Source organism: Biomphalaria glabrata, chromosome 1 (assembly GCF_947242115.1).
Source record: "Biomphalaria glabrata chromosome 1, xgBioGlab47.1, whole genome shotgun sequence".
In the NCBI taxonomy this organism is placed as follows: Eukaryota; Metazoa; Mollusca; class Gastropoda; family Planorbidae; genus Biomphalaria; species Biomphalaria glabrata.
In genome coordinates this window covers 15928212-15950715 of record NC_074711.1, presented here as the reverse complement: position 1 = coordinate 15950715, position 22504 = coordinate 15928212, and the positions used below count along the sequence as shown (strand labels likewise).

Sequence of the window (22504 nt, the reverse complement as noted above, 5' to 3'; positions counted from 1 at the left end):
ATGACAAGAAAGCTAGGTTGCTACATCTTGTGTCTATAAAATATTGCAGATGACAAGAAAGCTAGGTTGCTACATCTTGTGTCTATAAAATATTGCAGATGACAAGAAAGCTAGGTTGCTACATCATGTGTCTATAAAATATTGCAGATGACAAGAAAGCTAGGTTGCTACATCTTGTGTCTATAAAATATTGCAGATGACAAGAAAGCTAGGTTGCTACATCTTGTGTCTATAAAATATTGCAGATGACAAGAAAGCTAGGTTGCTACATCTTGTGTCTATAAAATATTGCAGATGACAAGAAAGCTAGGTTGCTACATCATGTGTCTATAAAATATTGCAGATGACAAGAAAGCTTGACTGCTACATCTTCTGTTCTTAAAGTATTTCAAGTGTTATTTCGACTTATACGACCTTCTCACGAACAAGGTCATCCTTAACACTGTGACCTATAGTTATTGACTGAACAGTTAGACAGACAGCTGTTTTAGATGGTGAGACCTATAGTTAGTGACTGAACAGTTAGACAGACAGCTGTTTTAGATGGTGAGACCTATAGTTATTGACTGAACAGTTAGACAGACAGCTGTTTTAGATGGTGAGACCTATAGTTAGTGACTGAACAGTTAGACAGACAGCTGTTTTAGATGGTGAGACCTATAGTTATTGACTGAACAGTTAGACAGACAGCTGTTTTAGATGGTGAGACCTATAGTTATTGACTGAACAGTTAGACAGACAGCTGTTTTAGATGGTGAGACCAAGTGCAAGAAGCCACACTATTACCTGGAGGCTCCAATGACCAGAGTGCGGACATTTAGAACTGGCCCCGTCATAGCCTACTTGTAGCATCCTAATAGTTTGCGCCCTCGGCTACATTCTCTAGGCTAAATTTCTTAGGTGTTCGATGCCGTGCTTATGACCCTCTGTTGCGAGTCGGCTGGGTTAGCTGCAAGGCAGCAGAGGTTTCTTTTCCATGGTGGGTTATCCCCCTACTCAAGCATTCCTGGTTTAGGCGCCAGTTACTCGCCTTTGACCTTTCTTTTGTTAGTTAAAACTGTTCTGCCGGACCCAAGAGCTGAGCAACACATGAAAGCCAAAACGTTTACTTACCAACTTATGAAATGCTTCAGATGCTGTTACTTACCAGCCTACGCTACTACTAGAGTCACTTCATGTTATGTTATAAATCGATGTTTTTAAATATATCTGAAAGCTAAGGCGGTACAGACAATACTTTAGGCAAAAACATAACAATCTAAATGACATGGGTAATCCCCTTTAAAGCTGGATAATAGGTCTATAAAAACCTGCGAGCGACAAGAGCCCGGCTTGTTAAGATTTGTGACTAGGTGAGTTTCATACGTATGAAAGGAACAACATATTCTTACCTTTACCACCAGATAAATGTTTGTCTAAAACAAAAGTAATTTTAATGTTGTAAATATAAGTTTTAAACTTCACAAAAACTATTTCTTTTGTGTTTTGCATTGTGAGTGATTCAGTGCTTGATTTACCTATAGGCAATATAAATTAAAGCTTAGGGGACCCACTTGTTTTGGGGACCCACAGAAATAGTTCCAGTGATATTTTCAATCATTTTTAAGAAAGAGCAGGGGATAAATTTGCCTTATTAGGGAAGGGGGGCATATATCAAATAGCTTAGAGCCTTAGGAAATCTAAATCCGGCCCTGGAGTGATTCCAAGAGGATCCAAGAAGTGTACCAACTGTTAGAATATACATTCTACTTTTTACGGTATTTTTAGTGAAACTGTAGGCTAAATAAGATTTGGTTTTAATATGATAAAGTATAAATACAAATACTTTTTTTGAAACTGCTTACTTGCCTATCTAATTCAAGCTGCATCTCTAGTTCAGTTTATTATGTCAAAAAATAAAGAACAAAAAACAACAACTTTACTCACTAGTTTGTCTATACCACCGGAATATAAAATGGTCATTTTGTCGATTAAAAAAAAGCTGAATTTTGGTATATAAACGTGCGTCTCCTAAAGCATGTTTCATTAGGTCTTTGTAGCAAGTAAGTGCTGGATGTAGCATGTAAGTGCTGAATGTATCAAGTCAGTGCTGGATGTAGCAAGTTAGTGCTGGGTGTAGCAAGTAAATGCTGGGTGTAGTAAGTAAGTGCTGGATGTAGCAAGTTAGTGCTGGGTGTAGCAAGTAAATGCTGGGTGTAGTAAGTAAGTGCTGGGTGTACCAAGTTAGTGCTGGGTGTAGCAAGTTAGTGCTGGGTGTAGCAAGTAAATGCTGGGTGTAGTAAGTAAGTGCTGGATGTATCAAGTTAGTGCTGGGTGTAGCAAGTAAGTGCTAGGTGTAGTAAGTAAGTGTTGGGTGTAGCAAGTAAGTGCTGGGTGTAGCAAGTAAGTGTTGGGTATAGCAAGTAAGTGCTTGGTGTAGCAAGTAAGTGCTGGGTGTAGCAAGTTAGTGTTGGGTATAGCAAGTAAGTGCTTGGTGTAGCAAGTAAGTGCTGGGTGTAGCAAGTTAGTGTTGGGTGTAGCAAGTAAGTGCTGGATGTAGCAAGTAAGTGCTGGGTGTAGCAAGTAAGTGCTGGATGTAGCAAGTTAGTGCTGGGTGTAGCAAGTAAGTGCTGGATGTAGCAAGTTAGTGTTGGGTGTAGCAAGTAAGTGCTGGATGTAGCAAGTAAGTGCTGGGTGTAGCAAGTAAGTGCTGGATGTAGCAAGTTAGTGTTGGGTGTAGCAAGTTAGTGCTGGGTGTAGCAAGTAAGTGCTGGATGTAGCAAGTTAGTGTTGGGTGTAGCAAGTAAGTGCTGGATGTAGCAAGTAAGTGCTGGGTGTAGCAAGTAAGTGCTGGATGTAGCAAGTTAGTGTTGGGTGTAGCAAGTAAGTGCTGGATGTAGCAAGTAAGTGCTAGGTGTAGTAAGTAAGTGCTTGGTGTAGCAAGTAAGTGCTGGGTGTAGCAAGTAAGTGTTGGGTATAGCAAGTAAGTGCTTGGTGTAGCAAGTAAGCGCTGGGTGTAGCAAGTTAGTGTTGGGTGTAGCAAGTAAGTGCTGGATGTAGCAAGTAAGTGCTGGGTGTAGCAAGTAAGTGCTGGATGTAGCAAGTTAGTGCTGGGTGTAGCAAGTAAGTGCTGGGTGTAGCAAGTAAGTGCTGGATGTATCATGTTAGTGCTGGGTGTAGCAAGTAAGTGCTGGGTGTAGCACGTAAGTGCTGGGTGTAGCAAGTAAGTGTTGGGTGTAGCAAGTAAGTGCTGGGTGTAGCAAGTAAGTGCTGGGTGTAGCAAGTAAGTGCTGGGTGTAGCAAGTAAGTGTTGGGTGTAGCAAGTAAGTGCTGGGTGTAGCAAGTAAGTGCTGGGTGTAGCAAGTAAGTGCTGGGTGTAGCAAGTTATTGTTGGATGTAGCAAATTAGTGTTGGAAGTAGCAAGTAAGTGTCAGATATGTCACGTGTCATCATTGATATTTACAAATAGATTTCATTTTGAAAATGATTAACATGACCGGTAGCTTACAAGACGTCCGTGTAAAGGAGGACATTCGTCCTTATTTTTTTTTGGGGGGGGGGCGTCCTTAGTCCGCTCAGTGCTCGACTTCCCTTAAGGCAACAAAAGCAACAGCTCAAGACCCTGCTTTGGGCCCCTCTAAAATAGTTTCAGGGAAATGTTCAATTATATTAAAGAAAGAACTATTAAGTCCGACAGTCATTGCCCTAAAATGGACAATGTTTACCTTTCATCGTGATGTTTACTGTTAATAAGCTTTATCCACCAAATAAGCTCAACTCTGGCTTAAACTCAAACAATTCCTTATCATAAGCAGACAGTGAACTTTTTTTTGGACTATATCCTTCTTGAAAAACTGGTTTCTAGGAGCGCTTCAGCAATTGTGAATACATTCTTTTGCATTCCCTGACATAATGCTAACATTGCAAGAGAGTTTTCCATACAGTGGACACAGGGAGATCACTGAGAGGAATTTTTGTCACAATCTGAAGACGATTTCGTGTATGTAGTTCCATTCCTACGTTATAATGCGACTAAACGCGATGTCACTTCGGCTGAGAACTATGAGCTATACTATAGGCTAGACAAGGCCATAAGAATCTAAAAACTTTATGACCTTTGATACATAGACAAGTTTCATCTTGTGAGCCTATTTTATAGTTTATCATATTGTTTATTTTTAATAGACATTGTCCTTTTTTTTTTTGGCTTTCATATGACCGTGCAAATGTATAGTAACCCTATTATCCGGATTGATTGGGAAAGTGGGCTGTCCTGATAATCCATCGCCCTGATAACCTAATGCGAAATATTATAAACGATGCGTTTCACCAACAAAATAGAAAATTCATTATACGGAACAACTCAGTACGTAAATCTAAAGTTCAAGTCAAATATTCAGAGGAACAAAACGTTATAGTTAGTAGCCTACCATTATTGAGAGCAAATCGACTTAGATACCATACTATAAAACAAAAAAAAAGCAGTTCGGATATTTGACGTTATGGATAACCGCCGTCTGGATAAACGACTTTCTACTGTCTTGATGTAATTCCATGTTATGTTGTGATCTCAAAAAAAAAATAAAAAAAATGGACAGGACCTTAAAAAATATTTACACCCTAAGATCTTAAAAGGTAATTAAATCGCCTTTTCTTTTTTTTTTTTAACTATATCCATCACATTCCCAAATCTTTTTTCTTGACTCTATTTTTTCAATCTGTGAAGGCCGTCATTCTGAGCCTGTATGGGCCAGTATAAATTTATGGCATGCTTCTTCCAAGCCCATTCTACACAGTGTTCCTCTATTTCGTTTTTAACATTTCTATTTCTTGTCCTACTGATGGAAGTTTCAAAAGGCCGCGTGTGAGTCAACAAAACAGACTGATTTATATCTGATTGCAAATCTGAGCAGATAGGCTTTGACCTTCAGACGTCCTGGATAGTAAGTCTATATCCAGATAAACCAGAAGAAATCGCCTCACAGAAAAGATTTTCTTCTCGGTTCTTAGGATCAGCTTACATGATAAACTGCCCTACAAAAAAAAAATAACTTCTTCAAATTGTATTTCAGACTAAGTGCACTATGTCTTCTCTACAGTTCTTATTGGTCTGTGCCCTTGTGGCTGTCGCCTGTTCGTATGGTAGGTATATGAAGTCTTGTGCGTTAATATAATCCATTAATACAATTCATTATAGTGGCTCTCTTTATAAAAGCTTACTTATTCACTTTATATAGCATAGACTAATACACAAGTACAGTATTTTATAGATATCAAATAATCAAAATGCCTTTTATATGTTTGGAGGCGATTCTTCCCTTGATACAAACACACAGTCACAAATTTAATGCTTAAATTCATAGATGTTTCAGCCTTTGAGTCTTCTCCATCTTCGATCCAGGATCCCTTCCCTATAATATGCCCTCCATGTGGGTATATCTTGGGACTTTATTTTCCCAACTATTAGTGTCAATCTTGAAATGTTTTATGTCACGCTTTACAAGCATCAGAGTATCTTAACATTAGATGACCTTAAATATCTATACATGTTTTAATCTTTGCAAATATACGCACCACAATCTTTTCCATTTGTCACAAAAGTTGAAGTAATACTAATATTCATTTGTAGTTACTGTATATGACCGCTGTATGGTCCTTGTTAAAAGCTAACACATTTTACCTTCTGTCTGATATCTACGACTCTCTGGTATTTACTTCTGCCCACAGATCCGGCCTACCTAGTGAGTACATCCTACAGTGAGCAATATCCCAAAACTAACGCTGTTCCGGGTAAAAGATTTACAAAGTACAATTTGTGTCGTGTGTACTTGTACAATGTGTGTCGGGTGTACTTTACAGTGTGGCGGGTGTATTTGTTCAATGTGTGTCGCGTGTACTTGTACAATGTGTGTCGGGTGTACTTTACAGTGTGGCGGGTGTATTTGTTCAATGTGTGTCGCGTGTACTTGTACAATGTGTGTCGGGTGTACTTTACAGTGTGGCGGGTGTACTTGTACAATGTGTGTTGGGTGTACTTGTACAATGTGTGTCGGGTGTACTTTACAGTGTGGCGGGTGTACTTGTACAATGTGTGTCGCGTGTACTGTACAGTATGGCGGTTGTACTTGTACAATGTGTGTCGGGTGTACTGTACAGTGTCTGTTGGGTGTACTTGTACAATGTGTGTTGGGTGTACTTGTACAATGTGTGTCGGGTGTACTGTACAGTGTGGCGGTGTACTTGTACAATGTGTGTCGGGTGTACTGTACAGTGTGGCGGGTGTACTTGTTAAATGTGTGTCGGGTGTACTTGTACAATGTGTGTTGGGTGTACTTGTACAAAGTGTGTCGGGTGTACTGTACAGTGTGGCGGGTGTACTTGTACAATGTGTGTCGGGTGTACTTGTACAATGTGTGTTGGGTGTACTGTACAGTATGGCGGTTGTACTTGTACAATGTGTGTTGGGTGTACTGTACAGTGTGGCGGGTGTACTTGTTCAATGTGTGTCGGGTGTACTTGTACAATGTGTGTTGGGTGTTCTTGTTCAATGTGTGTTGGGTGTACTTGTACAATGTGTGTCGGGTGTACTTTACAGTGTGGCGGGTGTACTTGTACAATGTGTGTCGCGTGTACTGTACAGTATGGCGGTTGTACTTGTACAATGTGTGTCGGGTGTACTGGACAGTGTCTGTTGGGTGTACTTGTACAATGTGTGTTGGGTGTACTTGTACAATGTGTGTCGGGTGTACTGTACAGTGTGGCGGTGTACTTGTACAATGTGTGTCGGGTGTACTGTACAGTGTGGCGGGTGTACTTGTTCAATGTGTGTCGGGTGTACTTGTACAATGTGTGTTGGGTGTACTTGTACAAAGTGTGTCGGGTGTACTGTACAGTGTGGCGGGTGTACTTGTACAATGTGTGTTGGGTGTACTGTACAGTATGGCGGTTGTACTTGTACAATGTGTGTTGGGTGTACTGTACAGTGTGGCGGGTGTACTTGTTCAATGTGTGTCGGGTGTACTTGTACAATGTGTGTTGGGTGTACTTGTTCAATGTGTGTCGGGTGTACTAGTACAATGTGTGTTGGGTGTACTGTACAGTATGGCGGTTGTACTTGTACAATGTGTGTCGCGTGTACTGTACAGTGTGTCGTGTGTACTGTACAGTGTGGCGGGTGTACTGTACAGTGTGGCGGGTGTACTTGTACAATGTGTGTTTGGTTCTGTACAGTGTGTCGGGTGTACTTGTTCAACGTGTGTCGGGTGTACTGTACAGTGTGGCGGGTGTACTTGTACAATGTGTGTCGGATGTACCGTACAGTGTGTCGGGTGTACTTGTACAACGTGTGTCGGGTGTACTGTACAGTGTGGCGGGTGTACTTGTACAATGTGTGTCGGATGTACCGTACAGTGTGTCGGGTGTACTTGTTCAACGTGTGTCGGGTGTACTGTACAGTGTGGCGGGTGTACTTGTACAATGTGTGTCGGGTGTACTTGTACAAATTAGATTTGTGTTTTAAAGTAAATTAATTTAAAAAAAAATGAAAATTTACGCATAACGCATTTTAAGTAAAACTATCGACACTCAAAAGGTTGTTCAAATAGTGTGTTGTTATGTGTCTTATTTAGATAATCCTTATAAAAGCTGAGCTCACGGTCGCTCACACTGTAAACATGACACCCTCGATATAGAAAACGGATAAAATGTACTTTATTTGCTCTATAGATCGCAAGGTCTGAAAAGTGTTTTATTTTACTTGACCACAGAAGAGGACCAGGAATGTGAGTTGAATGCAAACTATCTTTGTTATTCTTTTAGTGCTCGACTTCATATAATATATATATATTGTATTTTTGCTTAAGTCTATTGCAACAAAAGGACAGACCCTGAATATATTGCGGATTCAAAAACTTGCAACGGCTATTACAAATGTCGCTACGGTAAATATGAATACAAGGAATGCAACAAAGAACACAGATATGATGCTTCTAAAGGGGACTGTGTCAAAGATAAAACCTGTGTTTACGGTAAGTCAGAGGTTTATATAGGAATAATCTAATTGATGGCCTTGACATTTGAGACAATCAGCCATTGAGTAGGAAGTTAAGTAGCCTAAGTGTACTTATCTTATATAATACAGATTTTACTTCAAAAAAAAAAAAAAAAAAAAAAAAAAAAAAAAAAAAATTATTACGTCCTACGCGTCATACATTTAATCATGCATATTAACCAATGACCTAAATTCTGCCAAGTCACTGGTTTTCCTGGCTAGCTCAGGCAACCCATTCCATGCTCAAATAGCACAAGGGAATAAGGAGTATTTGTACAAATTGGTCCTAGCATATCTTTGTGTCTTTTTGAGTATTTTATTAAATTTTGATTTTTGTATTTGAGATTATGGTCCAGAGTTTTATGTATAATTGCTACTTTGCTTTTCAGTCTTCCTTCCTGAAGGCTTTCTAAATTTAGTGATTTTACTAAAGATGTTACTCTAGTCAAATGTGAATATACGTTTGTTATGAATCTCACTGCTCTATTTTGTGTTGTTCCAGTTTCTTAATGTGTTCTTGAGGGGTCCCAATCAGAGGATGCATATTTTTGCTTGAAAAGTTTAAATTTAATAGTTTAAATTTTTGTTTCGTAATAAAATGTTTACCTCCATTATCTTGTGGATGTTAATTCTTAACCCATGTTAATGACGCAACAATATTCTTACCATATGACTATGTTAGAATCTATCATTACGGTACACATGCTATGATGTGCCTTTTATGACAATGTAAACGTGAGCCAATTATTAAGATCTGATCATGAGCCTCTTTTTCAAACATACCATATTGCTTTAACTGACATAAAAGAGAGAGGATTCAGAACGAGACTGCTGGAGATCACTTACAAAGGTCGCAAACACATTCAATACCAAATGGAGATCAGCTGCCGAGGACAGACGTAGACGGCGAAAAGAAAATTTTAATTAGCCACCGGCGGACAATGGTTATGCCAGCGATGAATGTGGCAAAATATGTAGGTCGCAGATGGAGCTGCAGAGCCACAGGAGATACTACATTCCTCTTTTTTTGTTATCGGACTGGAAGACAAGCCTTATTATTGCTTGAAGAGAAGTTACTGTATTGTCTTAATCAACTGTTTGTGTCGAGAACTATACTGAGTGATAAGAATGTCGAGTTAAGGAACTTGGATCTGTGAACCATGATTGGGGGGGGGGGGTAAGAAGCGGACAGAAAGGACAGTGCACGTGCACCTATTGTCCTACTTTACTGATGGACAGCTGTTTTGTTTTATGAAAGTTAACTTCAGCCTTATACTTGTAGTTCTGAAGCACTTAGAGAAGCTATTTGAGAACCACTAAACAATCTAAGCTAGATCTACTCATATAGTGATTGATTTGTGTGTGAATTCTGGTTTTTTGACTTTCTTTCCAGGCAACGCCGCTGCCTACACTACGAGCAACTCACAAACTGTTACCAGCACCACCAAAGCGCCCACCTCAACCTACAACCTTAACCCCGTGTATCCGCCTTTCAATCCATATACTGCTGCCAATACGTCAAACAATTATCCAACTAATCCCACCAACTCGCCAAACAATTATCCAACTAATCCCACCAACTCGCCTTACAATTATCCAACTAATCCCACCAACTCGCCAAACAATTATCCAACTAATCCCACCAACTCGCCAAACAATTATCCAACTAATCCCACCAACTCGCCTTACAATTATCCAACTAATCCCACCAACTCGCCAAACAATTATCCAACTAATCCCACCAACTTGCCAAACAATTATCCAACTAATCCCACCAACTTGCCAAACAATTATCCAACTAATCCCACCAACTCGCCTTACAATTATCCAACTAATCCCACCAACTCGCCAAACAATTATCCAACTAATCCCACCAACTCGCTAAACAATTATCCAACTAATCCCACCAACTCGCCAAGGAATTATCCAACTAATCCCACCAACTTGCCAAACAATTATCCAACTAATCCCACCAACTCGCCTTACAATTATCCAACTAATCCCACCAACTCGCCTTACAATTATCCAACTAATCCCACCAAGTCGCCTTACAATTATCCAACTAATCCCACCAACTCGCCAAACAATTATCCAACTAATCCCACCAACTTGCCAAACAATTATCCAACTAATCCCACCAACTTGCCAAACAATTATCCTATGAATAACCCAACAAATCTTGTCTTCAATCCTAGCAAGCAACCAGACCCCGCCTACAACAGCGCTCAAAGAACAAATGGCTTAAGTCCTAACAACTATCAGCCTTCTCCAGCTTTTGTCCCTCCAAACTACATTCCAACAAATAATTACCCAATCAATGTACCCAATCTCGATAGGTATCCGAATCCCATTTATCCTCCTGCGCAGTCCAACCAACCAAATTACGATCCAATCAATAATTACCCAATTAATCTACCCAATTCCAATAACTACCTGAATCCCATTTACCCAAGCAATTTACCCGATCGTGCTTATTATCCGAATCCCAGTATTCTCCCTGCACCTTCCAAACAATCTAACTACAATCCGTCTAATAATTACCCAATCAATCAACCCAAACGTGTTTATAACCCCAACCCTAGTAACCCACCCGAGCCTTATAACCAACAGCCCTATCCTTATGCCAATAGTCCGACAAGAAATTACCAGCCGGGAACGCCCTACGTTGACCCTAACGAAGATCCAGCATTCCTTCCATATAATTTGGCTAATGGATTTACTTCTGATGCAGCAGACAACCAAGCATATAATGCTGATGATAATGAGAATAACGAGGAGCCATATGACACTGCCAACGATGCCCAAAACGATGCCCAAAACTATAATCCACCTCAAACTTCTTACGTTGCCCCTACTAACAGTAATCCTCCCATAACTTCTAATGTTGCCCCTCCTAACACTTATCCAGCCTCAACCTCTTATGTTGACCCATCAGAAGTTTATCTGAATGAGCTTTTCAATTCTGACAATGCTCCAACTTCCTACAAGGAAAACAATCTAAACTGTAAGGACATAACTGTAAGAGGCGACTACAGCAGTGCACAACCTAATGTTCCTGGCGTGTGTGAGTTGTTATTTTTTTTTTTCAAAATTAAAATCTAATTTTTAAAAATATATTAGAAATAGAATTAACATAGCCATTTTGAAGGGGAAAAAATGCTTTTTAATAAATGAGATTGCTTTTCTCTTCAAAATAAACGATTTTTTTACCCAGTCCCCTCCCCCTTCTCTGAAAAAGAATGTACGAGCACATGACATTAGAGACAAACACAGAGATAAGCAAAAAAAAAAATGTTTGAAGCAAATGTATAGATATAGTACACGTTTTAATAGTTCAATGATAGGCGTTTATCATTTAGATCTAGACTTAGAAGACGATTCCTGAACATTAATTTATTTAACTCAATAAAGCTTTTCATTTGGAAATTCCCGAAAATAATAGTCTTTTTCAGGAATCTGATTGTCCTTTCTAACATAGACCTATGTCTAAGTCTCTAACCAAATTTAAATTCATTTAATTTTTTCCATGAAAAAAAAAGATAACTGTCAGACTAGAGTTTTCACCGTGTGGCCAACTAGCTAGTACTTCTTTTCTCAGCGATATACACATCAACTGTTTGTAGGGAAATCGTTAGAGCCATTATTGAGATCAGCTATCCATACAGGTTCCTGGTAGGTTCCAGAGAGAGTGGGAAGAAAACAGAGAGAGTGGGAAAAAAAGAGAGAAAGAGAAAGTGACCTTCTCTAAATCTGCACTAAATGACTATTTTCAGATCCATGTAATGCAGACCTTCAATGCCAGACTTATTCCATTACTGGATCGTGCAAGGGATATTTCTTGTGTTGGAATAATGAATCCATCTACCAAGAGTGTCCGAAGTACCAGAGTTTTAATGCAACATCTGGTTTGTGTGTCAACAGCAACACTTGCAACTGTAAGCTTTTCATTACTTTTTTTTTTGCGCAAATACACACACTCGAATACGCGAACGAGAACACACACACACACATATATATATATATATATATAGGCCTATATTAGAAATTGTGATGTTTTGTATTTCCCAACATTTTAATTTGTATCCTCAGGACACGATGAAGTCATTCATCAGATATGAACAAGATTATCTCCTGAACAGAATCTGTAGACTATGTAGACATTTCGGAAACGGGAATTCTTGAACATCTAAAAATAAAATGAACTTTCAATGTAAACCTTTACATTGTTTGAAGAATGTGTTTCTTGACTTCATTTGTTTTGCAATACGTACATTGTGTGTTTGTGTTTTTGAGGGGTGGGGTGTTTATAACTAAAACTGCTTTTCAAACTTTAAAATGCAACTTTTAGTCCAGTCTGTCTTTCAAACCAAATCTTATTAATAACGTTACCAACTTGGTCACGGTTCCTCAGCTTCAACAGAACCTTAATTATCTCATTAACGGTGGAAGCGCTTTGTAGTCTTGGACTTCAGAGCCAACTTTCACTTGCTTCATAATGTCCTTGGAGCTCTTCTAACGGGACATACACGAATCAATCCAAAATTTAACCAGTTAGTTAATCATTGAGTACTAATTAATTTATTTTATTTTATATAACAGAAAGGGAGCTAAACCAAGTAATTTTCAGATAAATGGCAGTAATTAGCATTTTCCCCCTTACACAAGCTTCGACCTCTGATGTAAGGGAAATGTACACGAAGTGATAAGAAAAATATTTTGTTCTATTTGCTTGTTTATGTTTTCTACCAACACATTATACAAATGCATAAAAACAAATATTATTCTTATCACTTGGTGTACATTTAGCTTACATCAGAGGTCGAAAACTTTAAACTTAAAACAAAAACAAACAAATAGCAAGACAAAACAAGGTTACAAAAGACAGTTTGTGTGGAAACACAAACTCAAAATCGGCCCCCTAAGTGGTCCACCCAGGCAGGCTTTAATATTTTCAGAAAGAACATCCGAATGAAATTATATCAAAGGCAAATGAGAGATAAGAATGGAAAATGAAGGTTAACAGATCTTGTGTAGTGCCCCAATGGTGCAGCAGATCAAAGGATAGGTGAAAGTGAATGTAAAGTTACATGTGAACCTGGCCTAACTAGTTCCCATTTCAGACCTTGTGGTCTATAGAGCAGATGATGTAAAGTTCATCTGTTTTTGTGGCCTACGGTTAACGAGGGTGTCATGTAGCCAGCACAACGACCAACCGCCTTTACTTTTCCCCAACTAATGTCAGGTACCCATTAGAGCTGAGTGGTTTCAGAGGCGCCCAAAGATTCCAAAGTTGAAAATCCCAGTTTTCACCAGGATTCGAACCTGGTAGCCCCGGTTCGGAAGCCAAGCGCTTTACCTCTCAGCCACCACGCCTCCCCTGGCCTAAGTCTTATAATCTAATTGTTTTAAAAAGGCTCAATCTCTTTTTTTTTTTTTTTTTTTTTTTTTTTTTTTTTAAGAAATTACAATTCATTTAATATCTACTAATTTGTAGTCATTTTTTTTAAAATATAAAAATAAAACATGAGTGGTCAAGAAATTACAATTAATTTAATATCTACTAATTTGTGGTCATTTTCAAAGAAATAAAAATAAAACATGAGTGGTCAAGAAATTACAATGCATTTAATATCTACTAATTCAACAACGCTAAGGTTGTCAATTGTAGTCAAACCAAGTATAAGTTATCTTGTAGACATTTTCAAAAAACATTAAACGAAGCCAAAAGAAACTCTGTAGTGTAATTGTATCTAATTAGTCTATGTTTCCTTTTAAGCACTTGGCATTTGTCGTTGTCACTTTATGGCTAAACGGGACATAATGTATTGAACTTGGTGGTAGTACGAAGTGGAAAAAGGGACTGATTTCATCCTAAGCCTCCATTCTGTCTCGTCCAATAGTATTTTAGACATATAATAATATTTAATTTTACACAACAAAACCACATCTTTTCTATAAAGTAATACAGAGAAAAAGGACTTCCTTGATAAGTATACTCAGTATTATTGTTTTAACAGTAACAATTTTCAACATAAATGAGTTCATTAACAAAGTTGCACAGCAACATTAACAATCATTCAGGAAATTGACTTTAAAGCAATGTTATGATCCCAGGTAGTAGCAAGTAATTAGGCAAGGCAAGCCAATATAGGGTTTTATACAGCTGCCCTGTATGCCTTATGTATTTAAAAAAGACTGATCAGGGAACAGGTTAATCCCTCTCACGACAATTTTTTAAAGGTTTCCTTGAGATGTAAGAGGGTGCTCTAGCATTATCAAGGTTGCCCTGGAGTCTGTTGGAGTCATTTTGGGATAGTTAACCAAGCAAAGGTAGGCCTACTGCTGTATCACAATTGTTCAGGGTTCTGTTAGGGTCATGTGTAAATTATTTCAGGACAGGGGTGTCGATTAAAGATTCTTTTTTCTCTCATTACGAGGGGTTTAAAAAAATAAATAAAAAATAGTTAATTTGTCTTAAATTATTACATTATTCATAAAAGATTCTTGACTTTCAATTGTCTGTCCTTGTCTATATTCTTTAGGACATGTATGTATATATATATTGTTACGGATCTCACTATCCAGGCTCTCTTGCAAACTGCACCATACACCACCAACTTAAAGAACTTGACAACTCAGGGCTCCAAAGTAACGTAACACTTTAATAGTTGAATAAATAACAGCCAATACTGTACAATTGGCAACACTTACACTGTACAAATATCTCTCCGATAACACCGTACCGCCGTATCAACTCTTGCACTGGCCTCCCCGTCTCGTTCCGGGCTTGCACTGGGTTCAACAGTTCAGGACTGACTTCACACACTAGGCTCGTTGTGTCGGACTCAATCGCAGACCAAGATCAAGACGCCAGTCGTCTCAACTGTACTTGACAGTACTCCGCACTGAACCGTCGTAATGCTCCGTACAAAACCACACCGTTGAACTGTGCTGTAGTGAACCTTCTGTCGTGAACACCTTTTCTGAACCGTCTTGACTGCGACACCTCCGCTCTTATATAGGGTCCCTACTGGCCTTCTCGAACCGGACAGAACGCCGCTCGACGTTTCTAGGTGGTCAGATGACTACAACTCTCGTGACACTCCTGAGCTCTGTTCACGACGTCGATCCTTCCCGAACCATCATGTTGACACTCGTCTCGGCCGATCGTCGTAACTCGTCACGGTTGACCGCTCGTCTAGCGCTGGCCTGGGGCGATTTGCGTCGGCTGACTACACACACACCACTACCCCCATTTGTGCCACCACCAGGTTTATAACAATATATATATATATATATATATATATATATATATATTCCCTTTTCTTTAAGTTAATGGACAATCTTGGTATTTTTATTTAGCGCTATATTGTTTCACTTTGCGTTCAATAATTTTCTTAAAAATGTGATCTAATAATATTTTACTGTATAGTTTATTAAGGTAGACAATTAGTAGGTAGGTATTCCAAATAAGGTTTCTATTTTCTGATAAAATAATTACATTGATGTCTCTTAGTTTTTTATTCATGGCTTTAGGTACTTTATTAAAGAAAATAGCAGTATTTACATTTGCACAGGTTTGACTGTTTGCGTCAATAATATCTTCGAAAGTTTTTTTTTGCTTCCTCAACCAGCTCACATTCACTAAATAAGTGTTTCTCTGGGTTTTGGTTTTCTTTTTTACGAATTACACAGGTATATTTGGATCCTGTTAAAGTTGAGAATCTTCCTTTTATTGGGGTCATCCCGAAGAGTAATCTGTAGGTCACTTCTAGTGCTTTGGGTGTTATGTATTTGTCGTCTAAATGCGTGAATGTGTCTGTCCAGTTGGTTGGTTTAACCCCTAACTCCCTGACCCACTTTATTCTAACTTCTAGGTTTTCTTTCAACTTGTCTCTGAGTATGGTGTATATTGTGTTATGTTTTCATTGCTGGGTAGGTGTCTTGTGAGTGATCTGTAGAATGGATGTGTATGGTTACCAAAATGATGGGGTGTGTTGTTTTGAATGGGGAGGAGTTGTCCAAAATAATATAATACTAAGGGGAAGTTATTGAGAGACCTTACTACTTTCTCTACAAATTTAATTCTAAGCGTTTTGATTTTTGTGTGAATGCCTTGTAAGCCTATCCCTCCTTCTTTTTGTCTTGTATGAGTTGTATGTTTTATGTTCCTTATTGTGTTTTTGAAAATAAAATTTCTGATAGTGGTATTGATGTTATTTATAAAATTAGGAGGAGGTTCTACTATATTTGCTAAGTAGATTATCTTCGGGATGACCAAGTTGTTTATTAATATAGCTCTCCCAAATATGGTTGTCGCCATGTACTGAAACATTCTTATCACGTTCTTTGTGTGGGCCAGAATCTCCGCCCACTGTTCATGGCAATAGTGTGCTGGGCTGCTAGTCCACACGATGCCACATATTTTTATTTCTTTCTGTATTTTAAGGTTAAAGGGAATTTTGGGGGGGGGGGGGGATTTCCCACCTACCCAGTCCCATAATTGAGGATTTATTTATGTTTATTTTGGACCCGCTCACCCTCCCAAATAATGTAAATTTCTCTATAATCTTAGCTATGTCTTTTTCTGAGGTGGGGAAAAGTGTGGTATCGTCGGCATAAGCTTTAATTTTGACTACGGGGGTTGGAACGGGGATTTTTATTCCTAAAATTTCTTTGTCTAACCTAATATTCTCTAACAGGGGTTCCAGGCAAAGGGTGCATAAAAAGGGGGATAGGGGACAACCTTGCCTAACAGATCTTCTAATAGAAATCTTTCTGCTTAGTGTTTGATTTATTATAAGTTGAATTATGGCATCGGTGTAGACTAGCTTTATGTATGTTATCAAAGTCTTGTCTATGTCTGTCTTGTCTAGTATTTTGAATAAGTAGTCATGGTCAATTCTGTCGAAAGCTTTTTCTTGATCAATGGACACGAGGGCTGCTTTCAAGTCTTTGTCTTTACAGTAATATATGATGTCTCGTAGAAAGTGGTTCAGTTCGTCTATATTTTTTTCCGGGTTGCTACAGTACTGGTCTTGTCCTAGTAGGTGGGGTATAAGGGGCCTAACTCTTTAAAAAATCATTTTGGTCAGCAGTTTATAGTCAGCATTAAAAAGGGAAATGGGTCTAAAGTCACTAGGAGTTGTGTTGTTTTTATTTTTTTTTTTGGTAATAGTGTGATGTATGCAAGATTAAAGTCTGTAGGCGTCTGTCCTGTTTCTAACATGTCATTGTATAGTCTTAGTAGTAGGGGTCCTATTTGGGAGAAAAAGGTTTTATAGAATTCATATGTCAAACCGTCTGGGCCAGGGGATTTGTTATTTTGTGCTGTGTCTAAAGCAGCCCTCAGCTCCTCTAATGTAAAGGGTCTATTTGTCTTTTGTTTTTCTGATGGAGGTAATGTTTTACAGTGTTTTAGAAGTATGTTTTGTGCGTCTGTATCTGTTTGTTCTTCATTTACATGTTGACGAAATGTTTTGTAAAAATTTATATTATTTTGTCACTCTCCTGTATTTTGTTTCCTTCTTTGTCTGTTTTGTTGGTTATTATTCTATTTTTTTTTTGTGTATTTTGTTCTAGCGCCAGGTATAATTTGTTTGGCCCTTCTGATATCTGGGTATTTTTGCATCTGATTTCGGCTCCTCTATATTTGTGTTTGTATAACTCTTCAAGTTGTGTGGTTAGGTCTGTTTTTTTCAATTTCATCCTGCGTTTGAGTAAGCAGATTTTTTATTCTGTTTTCTTCATTTACCCTCTTTGTTTGTTTGATTCTTGCTAAGATTTTGAATTGTTGTTTTATTGAATTTTTTATTATTGTCCACGTCTTGGTTAATTTGTATTCGTTTTGTCTTGTGCTGTTGCTAGCAGGAGTTGGTTTATTACTCTTTGGATTAATGGGTCTTCCAAAAGGTTGTTTAATTTCCAATGGAATTCGTTGTTTTTTTTCTTTTAATTATTTTTTTTTCCAAGTTCCAAAAGTACACCTTAATGGTCGGAGTAATGTAGGGTTTCTCCTAAATGTGTCACACTAAGTATGTTGGTGTCCGTGGGTATGTAAAAACGGTCAATTCTGGTTTCAACCTGGTAGGAACTATGTGTTAATGTAGTTTCCTTGCCATTCGGCTCTAATTTCCTATAAGCATCTACCAGGTGGAAATAGTTTACTATTTCTCCAATGTAGTTGTGTGTTTCTGCTACCGGCTGAGAGGGTGGATATTGTGTGTGTGTGTATTGTTTGTCCAATTGTGCCTCTATAAAGTTAAAATCCCCTCCTATTACTAGTTGTTCTCCTATGTTTGTGATTTGTAGTGTGTCACTGAGGTTTTGGAAAAACTCACGCTTTTCTCTCCCTCTCTGAGCGGGTGCGTAGATATTGACTAGTGTGTATTTCTGTTCTTGTGAAACTACTCTAAGTATTACTACCCTCCCATTGTTGTCGTTCTGAGTGTGTGTGATTTTGTATCTATCCTATGTTTGTAAGATGGCTACCCCCTTATAGTCTCTACCTAAGCTAAAATAACCTCCCATGAATCCCATGTGTGTTGTAGTTTGTTTTGCTTGATATGTGGTAGAAGTATTTGTCTCTTGGAGGAAAATAAAATCCGGTTTATATTTTCTAGCGAGGTGTACTATATATTTATGTTTATTATTTAAGCTACGGATGTTAAGAGTTAAGATTTTAATGTCTGAAATGATTGCGTGATGATGGGTTATGTGTATATGAGTGTGGGTGTGTATGAGTAGTTGTGATCATTTGTGTATGTGTGTATGTATCCTTAGTTCTACGAATGTGTATTTTTGTGATTCTATTTTGATTATAAACACCCTCCCTGTATTGCCACTACTTGAGTATGTAATTATAATGTCTGCCATGATTGTGTGTAGGTGGGTTATTGCGTTTGTATGTGTGTGTGCCTACTATTTAAAATTGTTCATGTGTTTGGCGGTTTGTCAGGTCCTCCCCCTCGTCAATTACTAGAGCTGCAGGAGAGCTGGGGACATCTTCCAAATCCTCCATTCCCTCTATCGTTCCTACCCTTCCCTTCTCCCCTCAGAGCCTTCCCCCTGGTCATCAGAGGTAGAGGACAGAGAAAGAGTCCTTTTTCCGGTTTGCCTTGTTTGGAGAGCAAGGCTCCGATCTAGCGTGTTCGGTGGTTTTCATTTTTTGTGTGTGTATTAGACCCTGTGCTACTTTCGCCTTTTTTGGGGGGAGAAAGGGTACCCCTCCCACTGTCTATACGTTTTTCAGGTGTTGTACCTTTTTTTTTTACTCTTACTGGTTCGAACCCATCTTCATCTACCTCAGGGGGTTTAGCCTTGGTCTGCCCCTTTTTACTATCCTTTCTTAAGACCGATGCAAAAGTGTTTTTTTTTTACCTTCCAAGGACCTCTCAACGTCCTTTTTGGGACCCCTAGGAGTAGCCCTGTTGGGACATTGGTTTGACCAATGATCTTCCTTCTGGCAGAACCAACATTGCTGCCTTCTCCCCGGTGTAATAATTAAGACCTTGTAGGTCCTGGGGTCTTCTTCATACTTCAGCTGTATGTAGTGGGGTAGCTCGGTACCCTTGCGGGGTTTAATCCAAGCCACCCACTTGTCACTAACCCCTAGCCTAAAAGCTTCTATTTTGGAGCCTTCTGCGGCGAGGATACTGAAAATCTCTTCAATTTTTTTCTTTGAAATAGTGGGTGACACCCAGTGAAGCGTTACTTTTATTTTCTCCTCCTCAAGGGTGGTGACTTCCACCCTGAAAGTGTCTTCGCTACTAAAGACCTTTCCTATGATCCTGTTCCTCACCACCAGTGAGGAAACACCCAGGAACCATAGGAAAGGGTTCTCACCCTAACCCACCTCCTCCGGCCCGAGCCTCAAGGCGGCGATGATGGACGCCATCGAGGCTCGAACTGCTCCCTGTCCGGACAGTTTTATTAGTAGAGTACCTGGTTGGTGGACCAAACCACCCTCCAGATCCTTTCTTTCTATAATAAATGTCTTTATAAACATAGAAGAAAGAAAAAATAACTAAACAACCACAACAAAAACTCCTTAAGAAGTAAATTGGAGACACAACACTCCTGAAGAAAACACAAGTAAACAAATACTTCCCATAGATTTAGATTAATCAGTGGAAACAGAGACTAAATTGAGCCTCGACCTGAGAGAACGGCCGCAGTAATCACCGTTTTCGTTAATCAATCTCTTAATCGAATTCGCAATAAAATTAAGCAAAAAAAAAATGTTGAGGAAAATTAAGTTTGTAAGATTACTATTCGTTTTAAATTTGGTTTAACTTATAATGCATACTAATTAGCTTTTTCACTTTAAAAAACTGCTTGCATAACTGATTTTAAAAATTAGATTTTTCACTTTCAGAAAAAAAAAAGTAGCCGTTGCATCAGAACTTTGAATGGTCTAAAATATTGTGATGTCGGATTTTCAATAGCTTTTCTAGTTTACGCGATCTAAACGGGACTGACGGACAGACGGACATTTCACACAAATCTAATAGCGTCTTTTCCCCTTTCGGGGGCCGCTAAAAATTGGTAGGCGATCCATTTAAATATCAAAAAGACTAGTAAAAATATTTCTCTACTTTTACGCACTACGTGCATGGTGGTAACAAAAGGTTTCGATATCACTTTTGAACAAGACTATTTGGTAAGTGAACAAATCGAATAGCTTGTGTTAATATAAGAATCTAAGCGTACGTTTGGATAATACATTGTCAGTCAATAGTCACATCATAAACTACTCGCACTAAAATAGAAATGTTAGGAAATATATACGTCCGTAAATTCTATTATAATTATATCATTGTACCGTTGTTACTATCATTATTAGACACTTTATATTATAAGCCTTGTAAGCGTTGTTTTTGAAAATGGTAGTTTGTACTAAAAAAGAAACGAGTTTGTAAATAGACAAACAAAAAAAAAACTGTTGCACCTTTTTAGTTTAATTAAAATATAGACGGACAGACTGACCGCCCAAATTATTACTTTCGATAACAAAAAAAATAAAAATAAATAATAAATAAATTTCTAAAACAAAAAAAAATATTAAAAAATCTTATTTTTTATGAAGTCTAAATCGAATGACTGCCTGGCCGAGGTGTATACGCTCTGGACTGTCTTTCTTTGTTCTCAACAGTCCAACGTTCGAACATAGCTTTCAACTTTCCAGGCCGCCATGCGAAAGATTAGAGCTAATATCTTTAAATACAAAACAAAATATGAAGATGGCTGTGGAGCTCGTTCACCTGTAAATCTATTTCCTAGAATAATGGAACACGAGGTTTCTATTGAGTTTCAATGTAACGTCTGATTACATTTGTAGCTGAAAATGTATTTAAGTTTCAATGAATACTTTGGAACGCATTAGTCCACGCCACTCCAAAGAGTATTTTGTTTGCCCCAATGTAAAAGTAATTTACTAGAAAGCAATTGAACGTTAAACTTTCGAAAAAATGTTAAGGGTCAATAGAAAGCTTTCATAATAACACTAGAGTTTAAAATAATGGTGATAGAGTGACTTTAGAGGGACTTTAGAGTTTATAGTGACTTTAGAGTGACTTTAGAGTGACATTTATCTTTCTCCATCTCAGTACTTTCCTTTTTTTTTGTCTCTCTCTTTAAATCTCTTACTCATTTTCATGCCCACTGTTTTATTTCATCCTCTTTTTCTTTAACATTCTCTTTCTCTCTTTCTCATTTCTCTCTTTCTCTCTCACTCTTTCTTTCTCTTATTTACTTTCAGTATTCTGTAAAAAAGAAATGGATGAAGAAAATTGATTCTATAAGCGGGAGGCTTGCAAGATTTCAACGTAATGCGAGATTGGTTGTGGGAGAAATAACATGTACACACATTTTATCAGACGGACAAAGTGAGTTGATAGAAGCTTTGTAAAAACAAAACAACATGAGGATAGAATAAGATAATACGCTCTGCTTGACCAAAAAAAACAAACAAAATAAAACATATCGTCCATCCACTTACTGACCACAGGAGACGAAAAGTTCATTGTGCTGCATCCTTTGCACATAAGCAAGCACGTACTTTCTCACATGCACACACACAAACACACACGCGCGCGTAACGTACATATTCAGTCAAGTTCATAATTGATTCTGAATGTCTGCTAAACAATATACATGCTCGTTGAAATGTGAACTATCTCACTGCGATATCACTAAATGTTACCTACAAAGAACTAATGTATTGTACCTACATTTATTTCTAATATCTCAAACCCCCCCTCCTCAAATAGTAATAAAACAAATATGCACATTAAAAAAAAGCTATGAATGACGAATGGGAAAAAAAAATGTCTCATTGTCCACGTGGATCAATTAAAAAACCATTTTGAAATGAAACTTTTCCGTCCAAACTAACAGGAAGGCGAGGTTACAATACATTTCATTGGAGGGTATATATATATAAACAGCTTTCTAGTCCTAGCTCGCACACACTGG

The 22504-nt window shown here is 38.2% G+C and overlaps 1 protein-coding gene across 1 annotated transcript; it reads left to right on the top strand.

Moving 5' to 3' along the window:
- The first annotated feature begins 1357 nt into the window (after positions 1 to 1357).
- LOC106052834 (sporozoite surface protein 2-like) lies at positions 1358 to 12264 on the top strand. The gene is made up of 7 exons (XM_056024658.1): positions 1358 to 1426; positions 5052 to 5121; positions 5707 to 5769; positions 7842 to 8006; positions 9423 to 11093; positions 11803 to 11964; positions 12119 to 12264. Coding segments are annotated over exons 2-7 (2121 nt in total). The 5' UTR covers positions 1358 to 1426; positions 5052 to 5063; the 3' UTR covers positions 12121 to 12264.
- Positions 12265 to 22504: the final 10240 nt, after the last annotated feature.

Excerpts from the sequence above, each read along its gene's own strand:
- LOC106052834 (XM_056024658.1), top strand. The coding sequence starts at position 5,064 with ATGTCTTCTCTACAGTTCTTATTGGTCTGTGCCCTTGTGGCTGTCGCC. Across the intron at positions 5,122-5,706 it reads GGCTGTCGCCTGTTCGTATG|ATCCGGCCTACCTAGTGAGT; the intron begins GTAGGTATATGA and ends TTCTGCCCACAG. Across the intron at positions 5,770-7,841 it reads CAAAACTAACGCTGTTCCGG|TCTATTGCAACAAAAGGACA; the intron begins GTAAAAGATTTA and ends TTTTTGCTTAAG.